Genomic DNA, 26,195 nt, shown 5'->3' on the forward strand with positions numbered 1-26,195 from the left:
TCTGATTTTTTTTCCTTAACATTATAGCATAAGCATATCTATAGTTTCTGAAAACATAATTTTTACAGCTGCATGATTTTCCATTACATGAAGCCACCACAAGTTCTTTACAGCCCCCATAGTTGGAAATTTAGTTTCTAGTTTTTAAATTTTATAAACATCGGTGCAATGAAATCCTTGTACACAAATTCTTCTGCTATAACTTAAAAAAAGAAAAAACAGGTTAGAAGAAACAATATTTGCTCTATTCAGTATTACCAAGTATGTATCTTCTTTACAAAACCTCATTCCACATCCTAGACTGATGGCTGGGAACCACTCTTAAAGTGTAAACGTTTTGAGTTATTGTAGTGTAAAAGTCAAGGCTAAGTAACCTTATCCTTACGCTTGGGCACAGATTGTTAACGAAAACACTAAGATGCATACCTGGGCACTGATAACCTCTCAGAAAACCAGAAAACACTATGTGATCTGTTTGAAGGAAAATCGAATTGGAACTCTTTTAACAGGGCCTGGGAACCTCTAACAAGGTGGAAGCGTGGAGTAAATTTACTTTTTTTTTTTTGTGGTACGCGGGCCTCTCACTGTTGTGGCCTCTCCCGTTGCGGAGCACAGGCTCCGGACGTGCAGGCTCAACGGCCATGGCTCACGGGCCCAGCCGCTCCGCGGCATGTGGGATCTTCCCGGACCGGGGCACGAACCCGTGTCCCCTGCATTGGCAGGCGGACTCTCAACCACTGCGCCACCAGGGAAGCCCCGTAAATTTACTTTTTGAAATGCAGGGTTTCTTTGTGCCATCTGTACCCCCATCAGCATAGGAGGAAGACCCGAGTCCCCCTGGATTCCCGTCCGTTTTCTTCTCCTTCTCCTCACCTTGCAGCCCTGCAGCACCTCGTCGCAATAAAGGGCGACCTTCTCCTCCCGCCACATCCCCCTCATGGGGGACACGCAGACTGGGGGCAGTGGCTGCGCTTTCTCGTCATCCTCCTCCGGCACCGACAGAAGGGGCTCCTCTTCCTCTTCCTCGGGCCCCTGTCCCCGGCCCTCGGCCTGAGAGCCCGGCAGGAGCTGGAGCCGCCGCTGGGCCGCCTCCCGGACGGCTTTCCGCTTCACGGGGCGAGGGGAGGCCACCACCCACCGCACGGTAGACGCGGCGCTCTTCAGGGTCCCCGCCTCCACCGAGTCCCCGGTGAGCGCGGAGACAGACTTCTCGCCTCGCTGCCCGGGGCTGACGGTTCGGACCGAGTCTTCAGGCACCGTGGCTCTGGATCCCGACGCCATCTCCTCAGCACCCTGCGGGCCAGCGGCAACCGTTAGTCGCTTTACGGCCCGGACCGCGCGGGCCAATGGGCGAGCAACGAGCGCGGCGGCTCGAGGGGATCCCGCCTGGAGGGAGTTAGGGGATGGGGTGGTGGGCGCGGGTCCGGGTGTCGCGGGTGGTTCTGGGGCTTGGAGGTAGGTAGGGATACTGTGGGGCGCGACGGGGCGTGGGGGAAGGAAGGTTCTGGGCCAGCTGTTGGCGGGCGGGGTAGGGGCGCCACTAGATGATGCCCACTCCGCGGGCGCTGGCTCTAACCTCACCCTACTCACCTCAGAACCATCCAGAGACAGACTTCTCTCCCCATGGAGGGTTTTTATGGGATCCTCACACGTTTTCAGGGTGATTGTGCGTCACCCTCCAGGTCCTCATGACCTAACGAATGTAGGTGGTACCTAACCCTCTATACACGCGTGTCTGCACAAACACAACCTGGAGGAAAATTTATTTTTATACTGGGTGGTGATGATAACTACAACTTTCTGGTTATTACTAGAGTTAACTCCAGTGTCAAATTCAACGATGTAGGTTTCCTCCAACATATTCACAGGGTTCCCAAAATAAAATTTCTTTTACATTTTAAGCAAGACATTTTCTGCCAAGAAGGATAGGTTAGTCTATTTTCATGCCCCTATTGTGTTGCTCAAAATTCTCACGTGAAAGATTATATTATGTAACTGTTAAACTGGACGCAAATTTCCAGCTGGGAATAATGTGTGCAAACTATAACACTTAAATAATAAAAGTCTGCTCAAGATGATACTTTGGAGAACAGAGACCATTCGTTTCTGTGATTTTACTATTGAATGTACGTTGAGCCAACTGGAATAACTTTTGTTTACAGTCTAGCTGTGAAATACTGCATAGGGGCTGACAGCACGCAAGGAGAGGAACACCATTGGGAAAACACCTGCCTGCCTTACCCCTGATCTGGAAGGACACTGTGTTAAATTTGGAGTCTATTTTAAGGTAAATATTAGTATTAATATCGTGTAACTATAGTTCAGGGAATAATTACAACATTCATCATGTTTAACTCTAAGTTTATTTCTTTTGTCAGAAGTCCTGGATTTTTTAAAAAATGATCCCACGCTGTAGATTTTACTCACCAAAAGTAAAATCAGTTACACAAGCATCTCTTGAAAAAGTTTGTTTTTAATAAAATTTGGATTTTTTATTCTTAGGTTCAGAATAATAGAGACCACTTGTCTTAGTCAGAAGTTCGAAAACAACAACAACCTCCCACCAAAAAAAGAGAAAGAAAACAAATATTTGTTAGGAACCTGCTACGTGCCAGGCAATGCATAAATGCCAAGTCATAGAAATAAAAGACAAAATTTTTATCCTCATAATCGTAGTGAAGGGTGCAGGTAGGTGAATAGATGATTGTGTTTGGTAAGGACCATGATAAAAATATATATACATATATAAGTATACATATATGTATGTATATACAAATATATGTATATATATATATTTTTTCCACATTGTGAGAAAAAGGGACTTTTCTTCCCAGAAGGGATACTTAACCTAAATCTTGATTATGAAAGCAGTATCTGTTCCCTGAGCCAATTTTGCAGTACAGAAAAGCATAAGAAAGAAGAAAATTTAAATAACTTTTTCTTCTTATTGTAATGCCTGGCAACAACAGCTGCTAAATTTGGTAATATTTTCTTTCAGTATTGTTTCCTATCATATTATTACAAAGTTTTGTTCCTTTTAACTTCATTTTGTTTTTTATTTAGTGTATCATAAGCATTTTCTTATCATTACAAATTATTTAAACACATCATTTTCAATAGCTACATACAATTTTTTTGTATGGATGTAATTTCCTTAAACCTATACTTTCAGATATTTGGGTTATATTAATTTTTATAATAATAAATATGCCATTTTTAATATCTTTGTGCATAAATTTTTGAAAATTTCAGATCCCCTCACACCACCCCCAGGGAAAAGTGGCATTCCTGAACCAATTTAAGGCTCTCAGTATTGCAAAATCGTTTCCAAAAAAGGATGCATTAATTTCTACTTCACTTAGCAGATAAGATTCCCAGATGGGCTGTTATGAAATAGAAGTAGACTATAGGCGCCTACGGCAGGGGTAGAATGGGGGATGGAGTAGGGTGAACATTCTAGGAAGAGAGAGTTGTTAATGGTTTTACAGAGGGGTAAAATAACTTGGCCTAAGTAGGTTGGTATTGCTGGAATAGAGGGGACAAATTGAATAAAACCTCAGGTTGGAAAACACACAAAAGCCATATCACAAAGGGTCACATATATGATGTCTGTAAGGAGTTGAATTCTAACCATACTGATGAACTGTCCCTTACCCTACTTTATATTCCACTCTCTGATCCAGCACCCTCAGTATCCATTCCCATATAAACTTTCCCACCTCCTTCCATTACATATGGGCCACTCCTTCAGTGTCCTTGTCTTCCCTTAGCAGACCCAATACTCCCCTGGCTGAGTTATGTTGTATCTTTTTTTTTTTTAATCACCCAAAAGATCTCCTATAAAATAAATTCTTAGGCAAAGAGATAGAATATGATTAAAGTACACACACACACACACACACACACACACACACACATCATAGAAAAAACAGTTAGGGACTTCCCTGGTGGTGCACTGGTTAAGAATCCACCAGCCAATGCAGGGGACACGCGTTCGAGCCCTGGTCTGGGAAGATCCCACATGCCGCGGAGCAACTAAGCCTGTGTGCTGCAACTACTGAGCCTGCGCTCTAGAGCCCGCGAGCCACAACTACTGAGCACACGTGCCACGACTACTGAAGCCAGTGTGGCTAGAGCCCATGCTCTGCAACAAGAGAAGCCACCACAATGAGAAGCAGACGCACCACAATGAAGAGTAGCCCCTGCTCGCCACAACTAGAGAAAGCCCACGTGCAGCAATGAAGACCCAAGGCAGCCAAAAATAAATAAATAAAAATTAATTAATTAATTAAAAAAAAACAGTTAATAAGAGTATACCTAGAGATGAACCAGATACTGAAATTAACATATGAAGTCTTTTTTTAATTTAATTTTTTTATACAGCAGGTTCTTATTAGTTATCTGTTTTATACATATTAGTGTATACACGTCAATCCCAATCTCCCAATTCATTCCACCACCACCCCCACCCCCGCTTTCCCCCCTTGGTGTCCATACCTTTGTTCTCTACATCTGTGTCTCTATTTCTGCCTTGCAAACCAGTTCATCCATACCATTTTTCTAGATTCCACATGTATGCATGAATATACGATATTTGTTTTTCTCTTTCTGACTTAGTTCACTGTCTATGACATTCTCTATGTCCACCCGCATCTCTACAAATGACCCAATTTCATGGCTGAGTAATAATGCATTGTATATATGTAGCACATCTTCTTTATCCATTCATCTGTCGATGGGCATTTAGGTTGCTTCCATGACCTGCCTATTGTAAATAGTGCTGCAGTGAACACTGGGATGCATGCGTCTTTTTGAATTATAGTTTTCTCAGGGTATATGCCCAGTAGTGGGATTGCTGGGTCATATGGTAATTCTATTTTTAGTTTTTTAAGCAACCTCTATACTGTTCTCCGTAGTAGCTGTATCAATTTGCATTCCCACCAACAGTGCAAGAAGTTTCCCTTTTCTCCACACCCTCCCCAGCATTTGTTGTTTGTAGATTTTCTGATGATGTCCATTCTAACAGGTGTGTGGTGAGAACTCATTGTAGTTTTGATTTGCATTTCTCTAATAATTAGTGATGTTGAGCAGCTTTTCATGTGCCTCTTGGCCATCCGTATGTCTTCTTTGGAGAAATGTCTATTTAGGTCTTCTGCCCATGTTTTGATTGGGTTTTTTGTTTTTTTAATGTTGAGGTGCATGAGCTGTTTATATATTTTGCAGATTAATCCTTTGTCAGTTGATTTGTTTGCAAATATTTTCTGAGGGTTGTCTTTTCATTGTGTTTATAGTTTCCCTTGCTGTGCAAAAACTTTTAAGTTTCATTACATCCCATTTGTTTATTTTTGTTTTTATTTTCATTACTCTAGGAGGTGGGTCAAAAAAGATCTTGCTGTGATTTATGTCAAAGAGTGTTCTTCTATGTTTTCCTCTAAGAGTTTTATTGTGTCCAGTCTTACATTTAGGTCTTTAATCCATTTTGAGTTTATTTTTGTGTATTGTGTTAGGGAGTGTTCTAATTTCACTTTTTACACGTAATTGTCCAGTTTTCCCAGCACCACTTATTGACGAGACTGTCTTTTCTCCACTGTATCTCCTCGCCTCCTTTGTCATAGATTAGTTGACCATAAGTGCGTATGTTTATCTCTGGGCTTTCTATCCTGTTCCATTGATCTATATTTCTGTTTTTGTGCCAGTACCATACTATCTTGATTACTGTAGCTTTGTGGTATAGTTTGAAGTCGGGGAGCCTAATTCCTCCAACTCCGTTTTTCTTTCTCAAGATTGCTTTGGCTATTCGGGGTCTTTTGTGCCTTCATACAAATTTTAAGAGTTTTCATTCTAGTTCTGTAAAAGCTACCACTGGTAACTTGATAGGGATTGCATTGAATCTGTAGATTGCTTTGTGTAGTATAGTCATTTTCACAATATTGATTCTTCCAATCCAAGAACATGGTATGTCTCTCCATCTGTTTGTGTCATCTTTGATTTCTTTCATCAGTGTCTTATAATTTTCTGAGTACAGGTCTTTTACCTCCTTAGGTAGGTTCATTCCTGGGTATTTTATTCCTTTTGTTGCAATGGTGAATAGGATTGTTTCCTTAATTTCTCTTTCTGATCTTTCATTATTTGTGTATAGGAATGCAAGAGATTTCTGTGCATTAATTTTGTATCCTGCAACTTTACCAAATTCATTGAAGAGCTCTAGTAGTTTTCTGGTGGCATCTTTAGGATTATCTATGTTTAGTATCATGTCATCTGCAAACAATGACAGCTTTTCTTCTTCTTTTCTGATTTGTATTCCTTTTATTTCTTTTTCTTCTCTGATTGCCATGGCTAGGACTTCCAAAACTATGTTGAATAATAGTGGTGAGAGTGGACATCCTTGTTTTGTACGTGATCTTAGAGGAAATGCTTTCAGTTTTTCACCATTGAGAATGATGTTTGCTGTGGGTTAGTCATATATGGCCTTTATTACGTTGAGGTAGGTTCCCTCTATGCCCACTTTCTGGAGAGTTTTTATCATAAATGGGTGTTGAATTTTGTCAAAAGCATTTTCTACATCTATTGAGATGATCATATGGTTTTTATTCTTCAGTTTGTTAATATGGTGTATTGCATTGATTGATTTGCATATATTGAAGAATCCTTGCATCCCTGGGATAAATCCCACTTGATCAAGGTGTATGATCCTTTTAATGTGTTGTTGGATTCTGTTTGTTAGTATTTTGTTGATGATTTTTGCATCTATATTAGTGATATTGGTCTGTAATTTTCTTTTTTGGTAGTATTTTTGTCTGGTTTTGGTGTCAGGGTAATTGTGGCCTTGTAGAATGAGTTTGGCACTTTTCCTTCCTCTGCAATTTTCTGGAAGAGTTTGAGAAGGATGGGTGTTAGCTCTTCTCTAAGTGGTTGACAGAATTTGCCTGTGAAGCCATCTGGTCCTGGACTTTTGTTTGTTGGGAGATTTTTAATCCCAGTTTCAATTTCATTACTTGTGATTGGTCTGTTCATATTTTCTGTTTCTTCCTGGTTCAGTCTTGGAAGGTTATACCTTTCTAAGAATTTGTCCATTTCTTCCAGGTTGTCCATTTTGTTGGCATACAGTTGCTTGTAGTAGTCTCTTAGGATGCTTTGTATTTCTGAGGTGTCTCTTGTAACATCTCCTTTTTCATTTCTAATTTTATTGATTTCAGTCCTCTCCCTCTTTTTCTTGATGAGTCTGGCTAAAGGTTTATCAATTTTGTTTATCTTCTCAAAGAACCAGCTTTTAGTTTTATTGATCTTTGCTATTGTGTTCTTTGTTTCTAATTCATTTATTTCTGCTCTGATCTTTATGATTTCTTTCCTTCTGCTAACTTTGGGTTTTGTTTGTTCTTCTTTCTCTAGTTCCTTTAGGTGTAAGGTTAGATTGTTTATTTGAGATTTTTCTTGTTTCTTGAGGTAGGATTGTATTGCTTTAAACTTCCCTCTTAGAACTGCTTTTGCTGCGTCCCATAGGTTTTGGATCGTCGTGTTTGCATTGTCATTTGTCTCTAGGTATTTTCTGATTTCCTCTTTGATTTCTTCAGTGATCTCTTGGTTATTTAGTTACATATAGTTTAGCCTCTATGTGTTTGTGTTTTTTTCGTTTTTTTCCCCTGTAATTGATTTCTAATCTCATAGCGTTGTGGTTGGAAAAGACACTTGGTATGATTTCAATTCTTTTAAATTTACCAGGGCTTGATTTGTGACCCAAGATGTGATCTATCCTGAAGAATGTTCCATTTGCACTTGAGAAGGGAGTGTAATCTTCTGTTTTCACATGGAATGTCCTATATATATCAATTAAATCTATCTGGTCTGTTATGTCATTTAAAGCTTGTGTTTCCTTATTAATTTTCTGTTTGGATGATCTGTCCATTGGTGTAAGTGAAGTGTTAAAGTCCCCCACTATTATTGCATTACTCTTGATTTCCTTTTTTATAGCTGTTAGCATTTGCCTTATGTGTTGAGGTGCTCCTATGTTAGGTGCATATATATGCATAATTGTTATATCTTCTTCTTGGATTGATCCCTTGATCATTATGTAGTGTCCTTCCTTGTCTCTTGTAACATTCTTTATTTTAAAATCTATTTTATCTGATATGAGTATTGCTACTCCAGCTTTCTTTTTTTTTTTTTTTTGCGGTACGGGGGCCTCTCACTGTTGTGGCCTCTCCCTCCCGTTGCGGAGCACAGGCTCTGGACGTGCAGGCTCAACGGCCATGGCTCACGGGCCCAGCCGCTCCGCGGCATGTGGGATCTTCCCGGACCAGGGCACGAACCCGTGTCCCCTGCATGAGCAGGCGGACTCTCAACCACTGCGCCACCAGGGAAGCCCCTCCAGCTTTCTTTTGATTTCCATTTGCATGGAATATCTTTTTCCGTCCCCTCACTTTCAGTCTGTATGTGTCCCTAGGTCTGAAGTGAGTCTCTTGTAGATAGCATATAGATGGGTCTTGTTTTTGTAACCATTCAGCGAGCCTGTGTCTTTTGGTTGGAGCATTTAATCTATTCACATTTAAGGTAATTATCGATATGTATGTTCCTATTACCATTTTCTTAATTGTCTTGGGTTTGTTTTTGTAGGTCCTTTTCTCCTCTTGTGTTTCCCACTTAGAGAAGTTCCTTTAGCATTTGTTGTAGAGCTGGTTTGGTGGTGCTGCATTCTCTTAGGTTTTGCTTGTCTGTAAACTTTAGATTTCTCCGTCAAATCTGAATGAGACCATTGCCAGATAGAGTAATCTTGGTTGTAGGTTCTTCCTTTTCATCACTCTAAATATATTGTGCTGCTCCCTTCTGGCTTGTAGAGTTTCTGCTGAGAAATCAGCTGTTAACCTTATTGGAGTTCCCTTGTATGTTATTTGTCGTTTTTCCCCTGTTGCTTTTAATAATTTTGCTTTGTCTTTAATTTTTCCCAATTTGATTACTATGTGTCTAGGCGTATTTCTCCTTGGGTTTATCTTGCCTGGGAATCGCTGCACTTCCTGGACTTGGGTGGCTATTTCCTTTCCCATGTTAGGGAAGTTTTTGACTAAAATCTCTTTAAATATTTTCTCGGGTCCTCTCTCTCTCTCTTCTCCTTCTGGGACCCCTATAATGCGAATGTTAATGCATTTAATGTTGTCCCAGTGGCCTCTTAGGCTGTCTTCATTTCTTCTGTTCCACGGCAGTGAATTCCACCATTTTGTCTTCCAAGTCTCTTATCCGTTCTTCTGCCCCAGTCATTCTGCTATTGATTCCTTCGAGTGTGTTTTTCATATTGGTTATTGTATTGTTCATCTCTGTTTGTTGTTCTTTAATTCTTCTAGGTGTTCTTTAATTCTTTTAGGTGTTTGTTCTTTAATTCTTCTAGGCCTTTGTTAAACGTTTCTTGCATCTTCTCCATCTTTGCCTCCATTCTTTTTGCGAGGTCCTGGATCATCTTCACTATCATTATTTTGAATTTTTTTTCTGGAAGGTTGCCTGTCTCCACTTCATTTAGTTGTTTTTCTGGGGTTTTATCTTGTTCCTTCATCTGGTACAAAGTCCTGTGCCTTTTCATTTTGTCTGTCTTTCTGTGAATGTTGTTTTCATTCCACAGGCTGCAGGATTGTAGTTCTTGCTTCTGCTGTCTGCCCTCTGGTGGATGAGCCTATCTAAGAGGTTTGTGGAAGCTTCCTGACGGGAGAGACTGGTGGTGGGTAGAGCTGGGTGTTGTTCTGGTGGGCAGAGCTCAGTAAAACTTTAATCCACTTGTCTGCTGATGGGTGGGGCTGAGTTCCCTCCCTGTTGGTTTTTTGGCCTGAGGCAACCCAGCACTAGAGGCTACAGGCTCTTTGATGGGACTAATGGTGGACTCCGGGAGGGCTCATGCCAAGGTGTACTTCCCAGAACTTCTGTTGCCAGTGTCCTTGTCCCCACCGTGAGCCACAGCCGCCCTTTGCCTCTTCAGGAGACCCTCCAACACTAGCAGGTAGGTCTGGTTCAGTCTCCTATGAGGTCACTGCTCCTTCCTCCTGGGTCCTGATGCACACACTATTTTCCGTGTGCACTCCAAGAGTGGAGTCTCTTTTCCCCCCAGTCCTGTCAAGGTCCTGCAATCAAATCCTGCTAACCTTCAAAGTCTGATTCTCTGGGAATTCCTCCCATTGCCGGGCCCCCAGGTTGGGAAGCCTGATGTGGGGCTCAGCACCTTCAGTTCAGTGGGTGGACTTCTGTGGTATAATTGTTCTCCAGTTTGTGAGTCACCCACCCAGTGGTTATTGGATTTGATTTTATTGTGATTGTGCCCCTCCTACTGTCTCATTGTGGCTTCTCCTTTGTCTTTAGATGTGGGGTATCTTTTCTGGTGAGTTCCAGTGTCTTCCTGTCAATGATTGTTCAGCAGTTAGTTGTGATTCTGGTGCTCTCGCAAGAGGGAGTCAGGTTTTGTTGTATCTTAACCCTATTTATTGGACTGGTGGCCAGGAGGAAATATGGGGTAGATCGTCAGGAGTGGTGCATGTAAGGCAGAAGCGTATGCCTCATCTACAAGCACAGGGGGACTAGCCTTTAATGGGTAGATGTATGCCCAGAAGGTTCAGGGGAACCTGGGGATTTAATATTTTCAAATGTATCAACCAAGATATCCCCAAGTCTCAGGTTCTCACTCCTTCCCAATCAGAGCCTCACTTTGATTTAGCAATCTTGCTCTGACTGAGAACTCAACCTTCTCTGAAACTTCATTGCTTTTGTAAAAACCTGGAGCTCGGTTTTTTCCTGCCCTTCTGCAGAAAATGAGTCTTTTTATTTGCTGCAGTGGAGGCCTCTCGCCTCTCACCTTAAATTGGTGATTAATCACCTTAGCCTTTCTTTGTCTTATGCCAGTGCATAGAATAAGTAAGACTCAGCAAGAGCCATAAGAGTCCTTATAATTACCTCTTCCACCAAACTTCTCAAACTCCTGATATTGTACCACCAGTGAAGCCCTTCCCTTTCACCCACAGTGAAAGTTTTAACCACTGCACCTACACCTGCTGGGAGCTATTGGTATTCCACCTACCACCAATGACAGTGTTCTCATTGACAATTGGTGATCCAGCTCCACAATATCATCTTATAATCTGCTTCCATACCAACTGTCTTAGGTTGGGTCTCCTGGGATTCAGGATCTGAGAGAATGATTTGCATAAAGAGAATTTGAGGGAGTGTTTTTGAGAACAACATCTGTAAGGGAATGAAGGAAGTGGGAATCTGTGCTTTCTTACAGCAGTTAAAACAATTCTTGCATTTGATTAGTAATTCTAACTAGCAAGGCCTTGTGTGCTAAATGAGACCAGCTCTATTCTATACTTTGCATGGGAGAGGGGTGTGTGTGTGGGGAGGGGCATATTTCCTCTCTTTTTGGAGACTTTTCCTTGAATTGGATATTCCTTGCCATTGTAGTGGTAAGATGCATGATTTTGATAGTTGAGAGGTGCCCCAAGGTGGAAAGGATGTTTCCAGGCCTGTGCAGAGATTAGGGCTCAGGTCTGCCAAAAATGAGGAGAGAGTCTGTGGACCCTGAATACATGGGCTAGTTTCCACATTGGGTTTTGTTGCAAAAACCTCCTGGTTTGTCTTGTTTGTCACAAGGACCTTGAAGGGGATACCTGACTATAGCATAATTGAATTTGAGAAAGTTAAGGTCCTGGATATCGTTCTTTCTCTCTTATTCCCAAGGATCTGATCAGTAGCCATTGTCCTACCTTGCTCATGCTCTTTTCTTCACCTGAAATGCCTTTCCTGCTTGCCTCTACCTGTCAAAATTCCTCTAAGCCAGGTTCCAATACATGTCCCTTGTCAGAACTAAACTTCCTCTCTTCTGTGCTCTCAGAGTACTTTTTGCATAGTATTATAATACACTGAAAACACTTCATGTGGAAAGACAACGACATTTATAGTTTTTATTCCCAGTACTTAACCCAGTTTTGGCACATAACTAGTAAAAGTTTTAAGAATTACAGCACTCTAGGGGTACAATAAATATTTTTCCAACTTCTGAATTGTGTGTCTGTCTCCCTTAGGTTATTACCTCCATGCTGCTCAGGATCAGGTTCTACTCATCTTTATGTTCACTACGGAACTTTTTTAGCACGGAGGTCTCACATTGCCAGTTCTTAGTGCATGTGTGCTTAAATTCTTTAGATTAATGTAAATACTTGTATGCTGTTATTCTCTTTGGGTTGGACTCTCTTGGGGAGCTCTGGGTTAAATCCACAGACTGTTTCCAATATACAAATCATCTAAATGACAACATTTTATTTAAAATTTAGAACTCATTATTTTTTATGAGAAAAATATTTCTGATAAAAACTTATTTTCTTCTTGGGTCACTGTGAAGTAGAAAAAGTAGGCTTGTAAATTCTTTCAATCCTGCAGCCCCTGAACATTAATTCCTTGGGATCTTCTTTTCTCTTTTTTGATCTTAGAGGGAAAGAACAAAGAACTGATGAGTAATAACAGCTAGCCCTAAGCAAAACAAAGCCTTGATAAGGCTCACTGACATTTCAGAGGTCCACCCAGACTCAGAGTTTTCTTGATATTTCATTATTGTATAGAGTAGGGGCTTGGAGTCAGGAGCAGTGCAGATCCACTTGACATAAATACAGAGATGTAATAGGGGCTGGAGTGTAATAAAACCAACTTTGGGATTGGAGGAATGTACTGGAGAGATAGCAGAGACTTGGAGGATTTGTGAAATGTGAAATAAAATAGAGTCACTAATGTCAAGCTGTTTTAAAATGGAGTCAGGAGGCTGTTAAGGAAGTGGACGTTACACATATCCTCACCAGGTGGAACCATGAAATTTTGAACTGAGCCAAACCACAAGTAGTCCAAAGATTCTGCAAAAACACCTGCAACTTGTCAGAGTAATGGACTTTTACCTCCCTCTAGTGATAACCTTGGCATTCAGTAATGTTTAGCAAAGACTAGCTTCTGCCTCCAACTCCAATTAAAAGTCTTTGTAATGCAAACCTCCCTTCTTTGCCTTTAAAAGCCCCTGACTTTTTCTCCCTAGCAGGACACTGTTCGGGTTGCTACCTGAATTTGCATGCCTTGAATTGCAATTCTTTGATCCCAAATAAAGGTTTTTTGCCTGATTATCCCTTTCTAGTTTTGTTTAGGTCGAGGGGTGTCAGAAGTGGGATCTGAAGTGCTCTCAATGCCACAGGACTGATATTTCCTGGAATCAGTGTGGTACACCCAGACCATCTTGTGTTCACTGTTTCCACAAATTGCCATCTCCTTCAACTGTGAGTCATCTCAGGCTCCAACCTCCCTTCTTTAAGTTGAGGTTGATCCTTTCTTTGGGATCAGGTGGGCAGTTGCCCTGGAGGACGATTGTCTCACTCTGCCAGTTCATTGCTGTGCTGCTATAGGGGTTTCCCTTCTGCTGAGTGTTCTGATCTCTTTGCATGCTTATTTAATTATGGGATTGTACTTTTTTAAATTCCCCCAAGTTTCTTCCCCCAGGGACCCAAGCAGGTTTTATGTTTAAAAACTATGGTCCTGGGAGTTCCCTGGTGGCCTAGTGGTTAGGATTTGGCACTTTCACTGCAGAGGCCCAGGTTTGATCCCTGGTCGGGGAACCATCCCACATGCCACACAGCATGGCCAAAATCCAAAAAGAAAGAAACAAACAAAAAACAGAAAACAGGGCTTCCCTGGTGGTACAGTGGTTGAGAGTCCGCCTGCTGATGCAGGGGATGTGGGTTCGTGTCCCGGTCCGGGAGGATCCCACATGCCGCGGAGCCACTGGGCCCGTGAGCCATGGCCGCTGAGCCTGCGCGTCTGGAGCCTGTGCTCCACAACGGGAGAGGCCCGCGTACTGCACACACACACACAAAAAAACCCAGAAAACAAAACAAAACAACAAAAAAACCAAAAAAACTATGGTCCTTTATTTTATAAATTTCTCTTTCAATGGACTGATAATACCAAATATGATTTAAAATTACAGTTGGCTACAACGGGGTTCTTTTGAAGTCCCTAAACTTATTTTTCTGCACAATAAACTCGAGAACTGCAGAACTAAGCAAACTGAATGGGGCACTTACTTTAATTGGTGTTTAGAAGCCTCTAAACGAGTCCAAGATTCCAAAATCACTTCCCTCCAAGATACAAATTCTAAACTTTCTGAAGTGGTTTCTCAATTACAAAAGACTCATAACTCTTCTCTGTCACCCCCTCCTGCTCCTCAAGTCTGCCCTCCACCCACCCAACCTCCACCTCTCCCGCTTCCCTTGCTGAACTCCCATTTTATTCCAAAGACCCCAAGGCCTCCCTTGATCTTCCAGCCCCAGCGTCTTCTACTTAAACCATTTCAAATTCTGCCCTTTAAATTGGAACCCAATAATGAGGGCACCCATTTATTTATGTGGCCATGCCACATGGCTTGTGGGATATTAGCTTCCTGACCAGGGATTGAACCCTGGCCGACAACACTGAAAGCATGAAGTCCCAACTACTGGACCTCCAGGGGATTCCCAGGGCACCCTTTTACATGTCATTTATACACTTTGGACGAAGGCAGAATTGTGAGCTATAGCCAAAGAATTTCCCAAGGTTACTGAAGACCCTCACCATTTTGCAAAGGAATTTATCATTGTCATTCAAACCTATGAGCCTGTGTTTCCTGATCTTTAATAATTAGTCCACATGCTCATGGGAGAAGGTCAGGCCCAACACTAGATAGCTAATGCTAGCTGGAATCATCCTCTAGAGTATCTTCAGTGGATCATGGCAGCTGATCCAAAGCCCAAGAAGCAGCGAAAACCTTATATGAAGCCATCTGCCAGGCGTTCCCAAAAACCGGTTGATAGGAATAAAATGCAAGCATGCACAAAGGGCTGACAAACCTGTGCATGACTATTACAACCGACATAAAGTTGTTTTCAAGGAAAACTCTGGACTCCCTTTGGATGCAGAGTCACTAAGGTGGCCTGTAACTCCATGTTCATAAACAGTCCAGATGAAGATCTCACAATTCTAGTAAAATGAGCACAACTTAATTGGGAAACCATGGTAACTTCCAATTTGGTTAATCTGGCAAACCAATTGACCTGGACTATTCAAAATTCAAATAAATGAAAAGCCACTAAAATCGTGAATTTACAGCTTCAACAGGTATAGGCCTCTTTCCAGGGGCTTCCACAAACTAAATCAAAGCCTCACACTCTAAAAATGTCTGCCATTTTTGCAAGAAACATGGCCGTTGGAAAAAGGATTGCCTTAAACTAAAACACTTTAAACAATCCTCCTGTGTTAAACCTTCAGCTCCTCTTATGGACTGAGCCTGCTCGAGGACAAACAAGGGGTTTTTCCAATTCTTCCCTTCAGTCTTCTGGACGAAACTTCCCTGTGATTGGAAATGAAGTCCTTACTGTCTTAACTGACACTGGAGCCACACTATTCACGCTCAACCACACCAACCTCAAACAACCCCTTCCTCAGAGCACTGAGAAAATTCAAATGGTGACAACATCCAATAAACCCCTGATAGCTTATAAGTCCCTTAACTTTCCTTTCCAACTGGGCTCCCTCCAGGACAGCTATTCCTTCCTATTGGTCAATTCTGCTCCTGTCAACTTCCTAGGAAAAGACTTTTTAGAAAAATATCATGCTGCCATCTTTTTTTCTCTAAAGAGGGAAATTATCCTCGAAATTGATTTAACCCCCTCAACAACTAATGGCATTCCAAGCTCCTCAATCCTATTAGCAATTTTTGCCCTTAGGACAAGCTTCTAAAATGACATAAACTTAAAACTCCTCAAAGAAGTCCCTGAGAAACTCTGGGCAAGCAAAGTCCACAGCCAACATTGGGTGGATTCATTCAGCTCTCCCAATTCAAATTTAAATTGACCCTGGTAAGCCTTCTCCTAATATTGAACAGTATCCTTTAAATCTTGAGGCCTTAGCAGGGATTAAACCAATCATAGAGGAATATAAGACACAAGGCCCCATAGTCCCTTGCACTAGTCCTTGTATTATACCCATTCTCCCTATTAAGAAGCCCGAGGAAGAGGATAGAGATTTGTCCAAGATTTGAGGGCTATTAATAACATTGTTATCTCCTTCTTGTTATCCAGTTGTCTCCAACCCTCATACCGTTTTAACGGCAATACCTACAGAGAATAAATTTTTCACCATAATAAATCTCTGTAGTGAATTTTTCAGCATACCCTGTGGATCCTGAAAGTCAATTTTTATTCACTTTCATGTGGGAAGGACAACGATACCCCTGACTATACTGAGAGCTTTTTCTACTTTTCACAGATCCTAGAAGCAGATTTAGCAGATGTCGTTTTTCCACAAGGGTCTACCGTCTTTCAATATGTTGATGAACTTCTTTTCTGGTCCTCTTGCAAGGAAGCAAGTGAGCAAGATAGCATCCGTCTCCTCAAGCTGTTAGTAACTAAAGTCTTTAGGTCTCTAAAGAGATTACTGCTTACTCAAATTCAGATCAAATACCCAAGACACTTGATCTCAGATCAAGGACTCCTTTTAGACCCTAAAAAGATTCAAAATGTCTCAAATTTCCCACAGACCAAAAGACAACTTCAAGGATTTGGGGGTCTGGCCAGATACTGTAGGAACTGGATACCTAACTTTTTCTTAATTACCCAGTCTCTTTATGCATTGCTCAAAGCTGAAAGACCAGATCCCTTAGAGTGGGAAGAAAACACCTTATGGCTTTCCAGAACCAGAAAAGCAGATTTCTCAGTCCCCCTGCTTTAGGACATCTAATTACCAGCTTCCTTTTTTTCTCTTTGTGTAGGAAAGGGAAGAGAATGCCTTAGGAGTGCTTATTAAAAGGCACAGAGGTCAACACCGACCCCTTAGCTATTGCAGTCAACAATTAGACCCTGTAGCTAGAGGTCTTCCCCCATGAATGAGAGCTATTTCAGCTGCAGCAGCGCTTACAAAATCAACTGAAGAAATAGTTATGTGCTGTCCACTCATCATCTATGTTCCCCATGCAATAAAAGCCTTGCTCAATTCTCATCACACTAAACACCTTTCTGCAAGCCGTCTTACCTCATACAAAATATTGTGACTAACTTCTCCTCACATAACTCTTTCCCACTGCAACAACCTTAACACTGCAAGCCGTGTCCCTCTACCTACTGAGGAAACTCCTCATGACTGTCTGATCCTGACTGATCAGTTATTAATCCTAAGAGCTGACTTACAAGAAACCACTATTGCTAATGCAGAGATTTTATGATTTATTGATGGTTCTTATTTGAAAAATGTCAAAGGAAAATATTGTGCTGGGTATGCAGTCACCTCATCTTTTGAAGCTATTTTGAGGCAGCTCTGCTGATGACTGCTACTTCAAAACAACACCTAGAACTCCATGTTTTAACTAGAGCTTGCACCTTAGCAGAAGGCAAAACTGTGAGTATCTATACAGACAATCACTCTGTCTTTGGGGTAGTTCATGACTTTGGCATGCTTTGGAAAGTATGGGGGGCAGGGGAGAACCAGATTAAGAATAGAAATTGGGATGATCCAACTTCCATTTGTTCTAGCCATCGTTTAGGTGCGTGTACGTTCAAAACTAAATTCAGATGAAACCAAAGGAAATAATTTGGCTGATTAGGACACAAGGACAGCTGCCTTACAAGCCAACCAACCTGAAACTGTTATAGCAAACTTTAAATTAAAATTTAATTTAAAAAATGACTAGCGTCAGACGACATCTGATGCTAACGGCTTTCCCAAGATTCAGGACCAGGCTAGTATATACATACACACTGCTCTAACCTCATTACTGATCCTTTTCATATTAGATCTGCTCTATCACACTGAATAATTTACTGAGTTTAATGATACTAATTCAACATTGTTGCTAAGGAAGGCCCACTCAATTGGCTGGTGGTTTCGGAATATCACTTAATGACTTCCTTTATTATGTCCAAGATGGTGACATTTTGTTGGAATCTATTTAATCTTAGCTGAAGTTTTTACCTTCGCTGAGGGTGCTTCTTTTGAAAAATGGGAAAGATATTATTCTAGTGAACTATTCCCAAAATAGAGCAACTGGGGGACCTCTCTCTGAGTGCTTTGGTATGTCTCCAAAGACCACAATCATCCGGATCTAAGGGCTTTGTAGTTATACTTTTCACCAATAATTTCTCCTTGGTTTCCAACACTCTGGTAGATTTTAAGCATCTGGTAGATTTTAAGCATCCAGCCCCTAAGACTGTCTGCAGAGTAAAACTATATGATAAGGTGTCTCCACCTTGCTTTCAGTTGACACAAAACATTTCTCTAAAGCCCTATTCCTCTAACGTTCCTACCACCTGTACCCTCTTTTTCCTTTACCTCTGGCATCAAGCAAATGACGGACCAAAATTTGTAAGAAATGTGATGTCATCAGCGTACGCCAAGCCTTTTGTCATACTGGGATCAGATGGTTGTCAGCCGACCCTTAACGGTCTGTAAAGGCCGCGTGGATCCTTGGCTAGGACGGATCCCTAAGTTCATACCTGTCACTGAAAACATGAGTAACCACACTCTTGGCAGCATACTATGTGCCTCTTCTGGATACACCTGTGTATGTGGTTACAAAGGAGAACCATGGGCTTATGAATATCTAGAAGCTGGCATATGACAGGACAATACCTTTGGGAATACCATAAATTTAGTTTCAAGTTTTTGTTAAAGAAAAAATCCAAGGAGAGACTTGGCAGCCCCTTTTTATACCCAATCTACTCTCCATTGATTACCGTTGCCAAAGGACTTGTTCCCTGGATTGGTGCAGTCCATAACGACCTGCTGATAAAGAATTTATCCCTAAGCATAGCTAAATTAGAAAATTCTACCGCTCGAGTCTTGGCTCAATGGCAATGATCCCTGGATTCCCTAGCAAGGATTACATTTAGATAATCGAATAGCACTCGGTTATCTCCTTGCAGAACAGGTTGGTATCTGTGCCATAGACAACACCTTCTGCTACACCGGAATCAATGCTTCTGGTGAAGTTGAATTAGAACTCAAAAAAATTAGAAAAATAGCAGAAAACCTCTCTGGTCCAATATCCCCTGGTTCCCTATTGATGTTTTCAGCTGGTTTCCTTCAGGTTCAGGCTCTCGGCTAACATCAGGACTTCAAATTTTGCTCATTCTTTTATTACTGGAATTTTGCTCTGGGCGCTTGATTTAAACTTCTTATGCTACTCCTCACTCTGTTCTGCTCCAAAACATCTATGAAAACCAAGATTATGGTTGCTCAACAGATTGAAATGATAGATAAGTCTTATTCACCTGAACCTTCATGTAACTCGATGAAATTCCCAGACAAGGAAACTGCCTCAGAATCACTTCCTAAACATCTCCCTGTTGCTCAAATGTGGCCTAACCCTTAAGATACTGACAGCTTGAAATAACCACGGAAGATTAAAAATTCCCCCCAATGTAGGACATGACTTTCTGGGACAGGTCCATCCCAGCAACGTGAGACAAAGCAAATCTGTAAGTTGATTAGCAATGTTTTAGAGAAAGATCTTGATCAAGAGGGGGAAATGTGAAATGTGAAATAAAATGAAGCCACTTATGTCGAGGGAATTTTTAAAATGGAGCCAGGAGGCCATTAAGGAGGTGGATCTTACGCCTGTCCTCACCTGGTGGATCTATGAACTCTTGAACTGGGCCAAGCAACAAATACATTTGACCCTGAACAATGTTGGGGGTTAGGGGCACCAACTCCCACACAGTCAAAAATCCTTTAACTTTACAGTAGGCCCTCTGTCTCTACAGTTCTGCATCTGCAGATTTAACAAACCAGTTAAAGTATTTGTAATGCAAAACTCTCTTCTTTGCCTTTAAAAGCCCCTGACGTTTACTCCCTAGTGGGACACCGAGTGGGTGCAATTCTTTGCAATTTTTTGATCCCAAATAAACACTTTTTGCTTGATTATTGCCTCCTAGGTTAATTTACGTCTACAGAGTCACCTTCCTTTCTTCCTAGTGATGACTCACCTGACTTTAGGCGAAAAGTTGGAACCAGAATTAAGAGGAACTGAGGGAGCCCATGCTGCAAAATATTGTCTTCCAAAAAGGAGAGAGGAAAACAATTCATTCATTTTTACAGGTATGTATTGAGCATCTACCTTATGTTGGCATGGTATTAGGTGCAGGGGATATAGCAAAATATTCAAAAATCTCTGAGCTTGCATTCTTGTTGGGGAGACAGACAACAAACATGATTTTTTTTTAAAGGAAGTAAAATTCCCAAGAGAAATGAAAACACATCCTCACAAAAACTTGTACATGAATGTTCATAGCAGCGTTATTTACAATAGCCAAAAAGTGGAAAGAACCCAAATGTCCATCAGCTGATTAACAGAAAAGGAAAATGTGGTATGGCCATACAAAGGAACATTATTTGGCCACTGAAAGAAATGAAGTACTGATGCACGCTGCAACATGGAAGAACCTTGAACACATGCTAAGTGAATAAAGTCAGTTACTAAGGTTCATATAACATATGATTCCATTTATATGAAATGCCCAGAACAGGCACATCTGTAGAGATAGAAAGAAAGTTAGTGGCTGCTTAGGAGTAGGGACAGTGGGATGGTTTGAGGGGAAATGGGGACTGACTGCTAATGGGTTCAGGAGTTCGTTTGGGGACAGTGAGAATGCACTATAATTGATTGTTACGTTGGTTGTACAGCTCTGACAATAATACTAAAAACCATTGAATTGTATGCTTTAAATGAATGAATTGCATGGTATGTGAATTATACCTCAATTTGAAAAAGTAAAATTTATAGTACATTCAGTGGTGGTAAGTACTATGGAGAATGTTAAAAAAATAAGGGGGAAGGGCATGGGCCGAGCAGGGATGGGGGAGTTTCGGAGGGTGGAGCTGGGCTACCATTTTTATACAGAGTTGGGAGGGTAGTCACCCATTGGTGACTTTTGAGTAAAGATCTAAAGGAGGTCAGAGGAAAACCTTCGACTCTGACAGCTGCAAGGGAAGGAAAGTTTTTTCCATCACTCAGTCATTCCCAGAGGGCAATTCAGATATAACGAACACTAGTAAATAAAGAGTAACTACAGTTTTATAAAGTTTTTAATATTGCTAGCATATTATTTTCACATTTTTCTACATGTTAAACATTTAAATAAGGCCGGTATTGGTCAGAAAACACTAAGTGAGTGCATCTGAAGATTTAGGAATTTTAGAAGTTTTGTATGGTGGAGATTTGGGTTTTATTGTTTCGAAGGTACACATAGTAGGATGCTGTAAAAGGTAGTTGTATTTTTTTTCTTTTGCCTTTCTCAATTGAAAAAATAAATATTAATAAACATGGCAGTCAGCAATTTATTCCCAAATACTTTAATTTTCCTCTCTCTTTTTTTTTTTTTTTTTGCTGTACACGGGGCCTCTCACTGCTGTGGCTTTTCCCGTTACAGAGCACAGGCTCCAGACGCGCAGGCTCACGGGCCTAGCCGCTCCGCGCATGGGGCGCGAACCCGCGTCCCCTGCATTGGCAGGCGGACTCCCAACCACTGCGCCACCAGGGAAGCCCAACTTTTCTATCTTAAAACACTGAATTTTCCCTCTTCTTTAACTCTTTGACGTTAACTTTGTAAACAAATACTCTGAATGTTGGGACAATACAGGAAACGTTCTCCGGTTAGCATGTAACTCCTCACTTTGGCCAGAAGAGGGCACTAGAGAGCTTTTGGGCAGCTTAATCCCAAAAGGCTGGGTGGAGCCTGAAGCATTCCTTAGCCCCGCCAGCTCCAGCCCTGACTCAGAAGCAGGCTACCCACCACTTCTCTGAAGGACAAGCTCAGACACATTCTTTAACGTCTAACACTTCTTTAACCTCAAGCGTGACGTTCTGCGAAATCTTCAGACTCTGACAATATGTGCTTATCCCCTGATACTTGTTTTGTGTTCTGCTTTTGTTTTTAGCTCTTTTTGAGGTAAATACAGGATTTTAATTTCATTTTACATAAACCACACAAAAGAAGCACCAAACATGTTTCAGGGCACATGCGTCCCACTAAAGAGAGGCAATACCGGATATGGACAAAGTACAGCCTAAAACAGCTGACTATAGCTTCTCTGGTAAAAATCTGGTGGCCTAAACTTGCCTTGATACCCAACAGAAGTCTTACATTTCAGTCTTGACAGTAAAGGACACTGAGAATGACAATAGCTAATTAGCCTAAGTTTTGAAAAGTGCACAGATGTCTAATAGTAGAGCAAACATATTTAAAATTGATAGTGACCAATGTAAGATAGGCACTCTTAACTACCGTGGATTAAAGTAGAAATCGTTAAAGACTTTTAGGAAGACAATTTGGCAAAACCTTTCAAAATTTTAAATGTGCTTAACTTCAACCCAGTAATTCCACCTTTAGAAATCAATTCCCTTGTATATGTGTACAAAGATGTTATATATAATAATAATGATAATAGCATTTAGCTCTTACTATGTGCCAGACACAGTTGAAGAACTCTATATATGCTGACTAATTTAATTCTAAAAGTAGCCCCATAATCCCCACTTTATTTGTTTTTTTTTGTTTGTTTTTTTCGGTACGCGGGCCTCTCACTGTTGTGGCCTCTCCCGTTGCGGAGCACAGGCTCCGGACGCGCAGGCTCAGCGGCCACGGCTCACAGGCCCAGCCGCTCCGCGGCATGTGGGATCTTCCCCGACCAGGGCACGAACCCGTGTCCCCTGCATCGGCAGGCGGACTCTCAACCACTGCGCCACCAGGGAAGCCCATAATCCCTGCTTTATTAATGAGAAGACTGAGGCACAGAGAGGTTAAGTAACAGCTATGAAGTGGTGGAGCCAGGATTCAAATGCACGTAGCCTGAGTCCAAAGTTCATGCTCTTAACCACTATGCCATACAGTACAGGGTATTTACCGTTGCACTGTTTACAATAGTGTAAAACTGGAAACAACCTGTGACTATTGCTGGTGGAATTGTTAAATAACTGATGGTAACAACCATTTTATCAAAATAAATTCAGTTTAGATATGCTGACTCTGAAAGAGCCCTAAAGATATATTGTAGGGAAAAAGGGGAAAGAAGCAATTCTCAGAATAATACACATAATATCCCATTTATGGGTTTTTAAATTACAAATTTGTATTTGGACATATATAAAAGCATAGTAAAAGGATGGAAGGACCTACAGACATCAAACTATACTAGTTGTAGCCTTTGGCGAGGAGAGTGGTACTGGGGATGGGAGTGGTTGTAAAATGGAAATTTCATGTTTTACTCTATATAATTCTGTATTACTTAAATGTTTAAAAAAAATAAAATAGGGCTTCCCTGGTGGCACCCTGGTTAAGAATCCGCCTGCTGATGCAGGGGACATGGATTCGAGCCCTGGACCGGGAAGATCCCACATGCTGCGGAGCAACTAAGCCCGCGAGCCACAACTACTGAGCCTGCGTGCCTAGAGCCCATGCTCTGCAACAAGAGAAGCCACTGCAATGAGAAGCCCGCGCACCGCAAAGAAGAATAACTCCCGCTCGCCTCAACTAGAGAAAGCCTGCACACAGCAACGGAGATCCAATGCAGCCAAAAATAAATAAATTTAAATATATATATATATATGTTTATGTACTACAGTAACACCCTTTCAAAGAAAGAAAATGATATAGTGTAAAAATAGAAGTGAATCTTAGCAAGCAGTCCAATCAACCCCTTCATATCACAAATGAGGAAACCGAGGTATGAAGAAGTAAAATGGAGTGTGTACTGTTATATGTACAATGACTGAGCAAAGCTAGAGCCTGCCAGCCTGACTCCTGCCTCAGGGTTCTTTGTGTTACCTCATTTTGTCTTTCCCTGGTAAAACTTTAGAAAATGAGTTATGTACGATTTTAATGTGATTTCACAGTTACACTTTATTTCAGAGATTCATAATTATGTGGCCTTTAAAAAGTTTTGGAAGGATATATAATTTCAGTCATTTAATCAACTAATATTTGTTAAATCAAATAATTAGACATTACTAATTAGATGCTAATTGCTATATGCCAGGTATGGTGCTAGGCCCTGGAAATATAACGTTGATCCAAATAAACATAGTTGTCGCCCTCAAGAATTATGAGAAAATGTTTACCACATTACCATACATGAAGAAAACAAAATGTGAAGCTGTATATGCTGGAAGAAAATGCACAGAAATGTTAACAGTGTTATCTTAGGAGTTATGTGGTTCTTTACATATTTCCATGTTTTCTTTTTCTTAAAAGTTTTCTATTTGCATGTATTTCTGTCACAATCGGAAAAATATACATTAAAGAATCAAATAGTAACTCCTTGCTAAGTTTTGAAACATATTGAATTATATGAAAAGCGAAGAAGGCCATTGTACTAGAGGAAATCAAATGTTTCCTGGGGGAAAGAAGGCTTGGGCTAGCTCTTCTATTCCTGACTCTAAACCGTAAATCTATGGAATTCCCAGACTTCTCAGAGGGCACAGAATGGAGGTGGGAGACATCTTTTGTCACATTACTAGGGAACATCAAGCGTAAACTTCAGAAGAAAGAGCACTGGGAACCACTTCAAGCTAGCAGTTTAGTCCTCAGGCTCTGGAGAAAGACAACTAAGCTCGGCCCCTTTCTAGCTATGCAACTTCGAGAAATGTACTTGCCTTTCTGAACTTCGGTTTCTCCATCTGTAAATGGGAACAAGAGAGAAATTATATCACTGTGTGGTTATGAGAATTAAATGAGATAATGTCTGTAAAATGCTCAAAACCATGATTGTCACATAATTGTGCTTAGTTTATGTTACCTGCTGCCAAACTCAGCAGCAGGAGCTTATTCTCACTTCCCTGACCATCCCCCTGACTCTGACGTCCACACACAGTCCACACACATATATGGACGCATACACTGAAAAACACAGGCTAACCCATAGAGAACATGTCATTAGTGCACTTTTAGGCCGTCATACAAATCAGCTCCTCTACTTAACAATTGGACTAGAAAGAGAATTGCCCTGAATATTAAAATACAATAATAAATAGAGAATGATACATTAGAAGAAAATTTTCACATTATTGTTTAAGCTTCCTCTATGTCCATAGAAATAGGTCTTAATATTTTACAATATCCATTGCTTTATTTTCCAAGTCCCTTAAAAATAATGTTTTCTTTTTCTTTAAGCATATATATTTTTAAAATTTATTTATTTATTTTATTTTTGGCCACGTTGGGTCTTGGTTGCTGCGTGCGGGCTTTCTCTAGTTGCAGCGAGCGGGGGCTTCTCTTCATTGCAGTGCACAGGCTTCTCACTGCAGTGGCTTCTCTTGCTGCGGAGCACGGGCTCTAGATGCATGGGCTTCAGTTGTTGTGGCTCATGGGCTCTAGAGCACAGGTTGTGGCGCACAGGCTTAGTTGCTCCGCAGCACATGGGATCTTCCCAGACCAAGGCTTGAACCCGTGTCCCCTGCATGAGCAGGTGGATTCTTAACCACTGCACCACCAGGGAAGTCCCTAAGTCCCTTAAAAATAACCAGTAATGAAAGGACTCTGAAGAAAACTGGCCATATGGTAATGCAAGATGGCTTAGCCCTGAATTCCAGAGCTCCCAAATAAACAAAGGCTTGGTGCTCTCCTGACGTGGGACCAGCAGAGCTATCCAACTTGAAGAGACCACATGCGCCTGGACAATGTGGATGTCCACAGCCCCCATGGTGACTTAACCCTTATTCATTGTCCAGAGCCAGAAGTTGGTGCTTCAGCACTTTGATGCTTTGAAGAACCATTTGTCAAATACACAAATGCCATTTGTGTAATAATGCAGCACCTGCTAGATTTTTTTTTTTTTTTTTGCGGTATGCGGGCCTCTCACTGTTGTGGCCTCTCCCGTTGCGGAGCACAGGCTCCGGACGCGCAGGCCCAGCGGCCATGGCTCACGGGCCCAGCCGCTCCGCGGCATGTGGGATCTTCCCGGACCGGGGCACGAACCCGTGTCCCCTACATCGGCAGGCGGACTCTCAACCACTGCGCCACCAGGGAAGCCCCAGCACCTGCTAGATTTTGAAGGAAAGTAAAAAAATTCAGTAAGCCTACAGTGAAATCATAAGATCATTTTCCAACATGTAGTCCTACTGCTGAGATCCCTCTTACAGCCATGAAGGAAGCCAGCACCAATAAGGACAGAAAGAA

The 26,195-nt window shown here is 41.4% G+C and overlaps 1 protein-coding gene and 1 long non-coding RNA gene across 4 annotated transcripts in view; one reads left to right on the forward strand and one right to left on the reverse strand.

The window, feature by feature from the left end:
- SHCBP1L (SHC binding and spindle associated 1 like) overlaps positions 1-1,722 on the reverse strand; it is a 45,831-nt gene extending 44,109 nt beyond the window's left edge. Inside the window, exons 1-2 of the mRNA XM_067728859.1 lie at positions 1,591-1,722; positions 874-1,293 (exon numbers count right to left, since the gene is read on the reverse strand). Of these exons, the coding sequence (XP_067584960.1) occupies positions 874-1,281 (408 nt within the window). The 5' untranslated portion in view covers positions 1,282-1,293; positions 1,591-1,722. The remainder of the gene's footprint in view (positions 1-873; positions 1,294-1,590) is intronic.
- A 15-nt stretch (positions 1,723-1,737) lies between these two features.
- LOC137219786 (uncharacterized) overlaps positions 1,738-26,195 on the forward strand; it is a 56,075-nt gene continuing 31,617 nt past the window's right edge. For 2 of the 3 annotated variants that reach the window (XR_010941245.1, XR_010941246.1), the window contains exon 1: positions 18,692-20,121. This is a non-coding gene — a long non-coding RNA (uncharacterized lncRNA). Of the gene's footprint in view, positions 2,288-18,691; positions 20,122-26,195 lie in introns of those variants that run through there. The other variant, XR_010941247.1, reaches the window with a different exon arrangement.

Source organism: Pseudorca crassidens, chromosome 2 (assembly GCF_039906515.1).
Source record: "Pseudorca crassidens isolate mPseCra1 chromosome 2, mPseCra1.hap1, whole genome shotgun sequence".
Lineage (NCBI taxonomy): Eukaryota > Metazoa > Chordata > Mammalia > Artiodactyla > Delphinidae > Pseudorca > Pseudorca crassidens.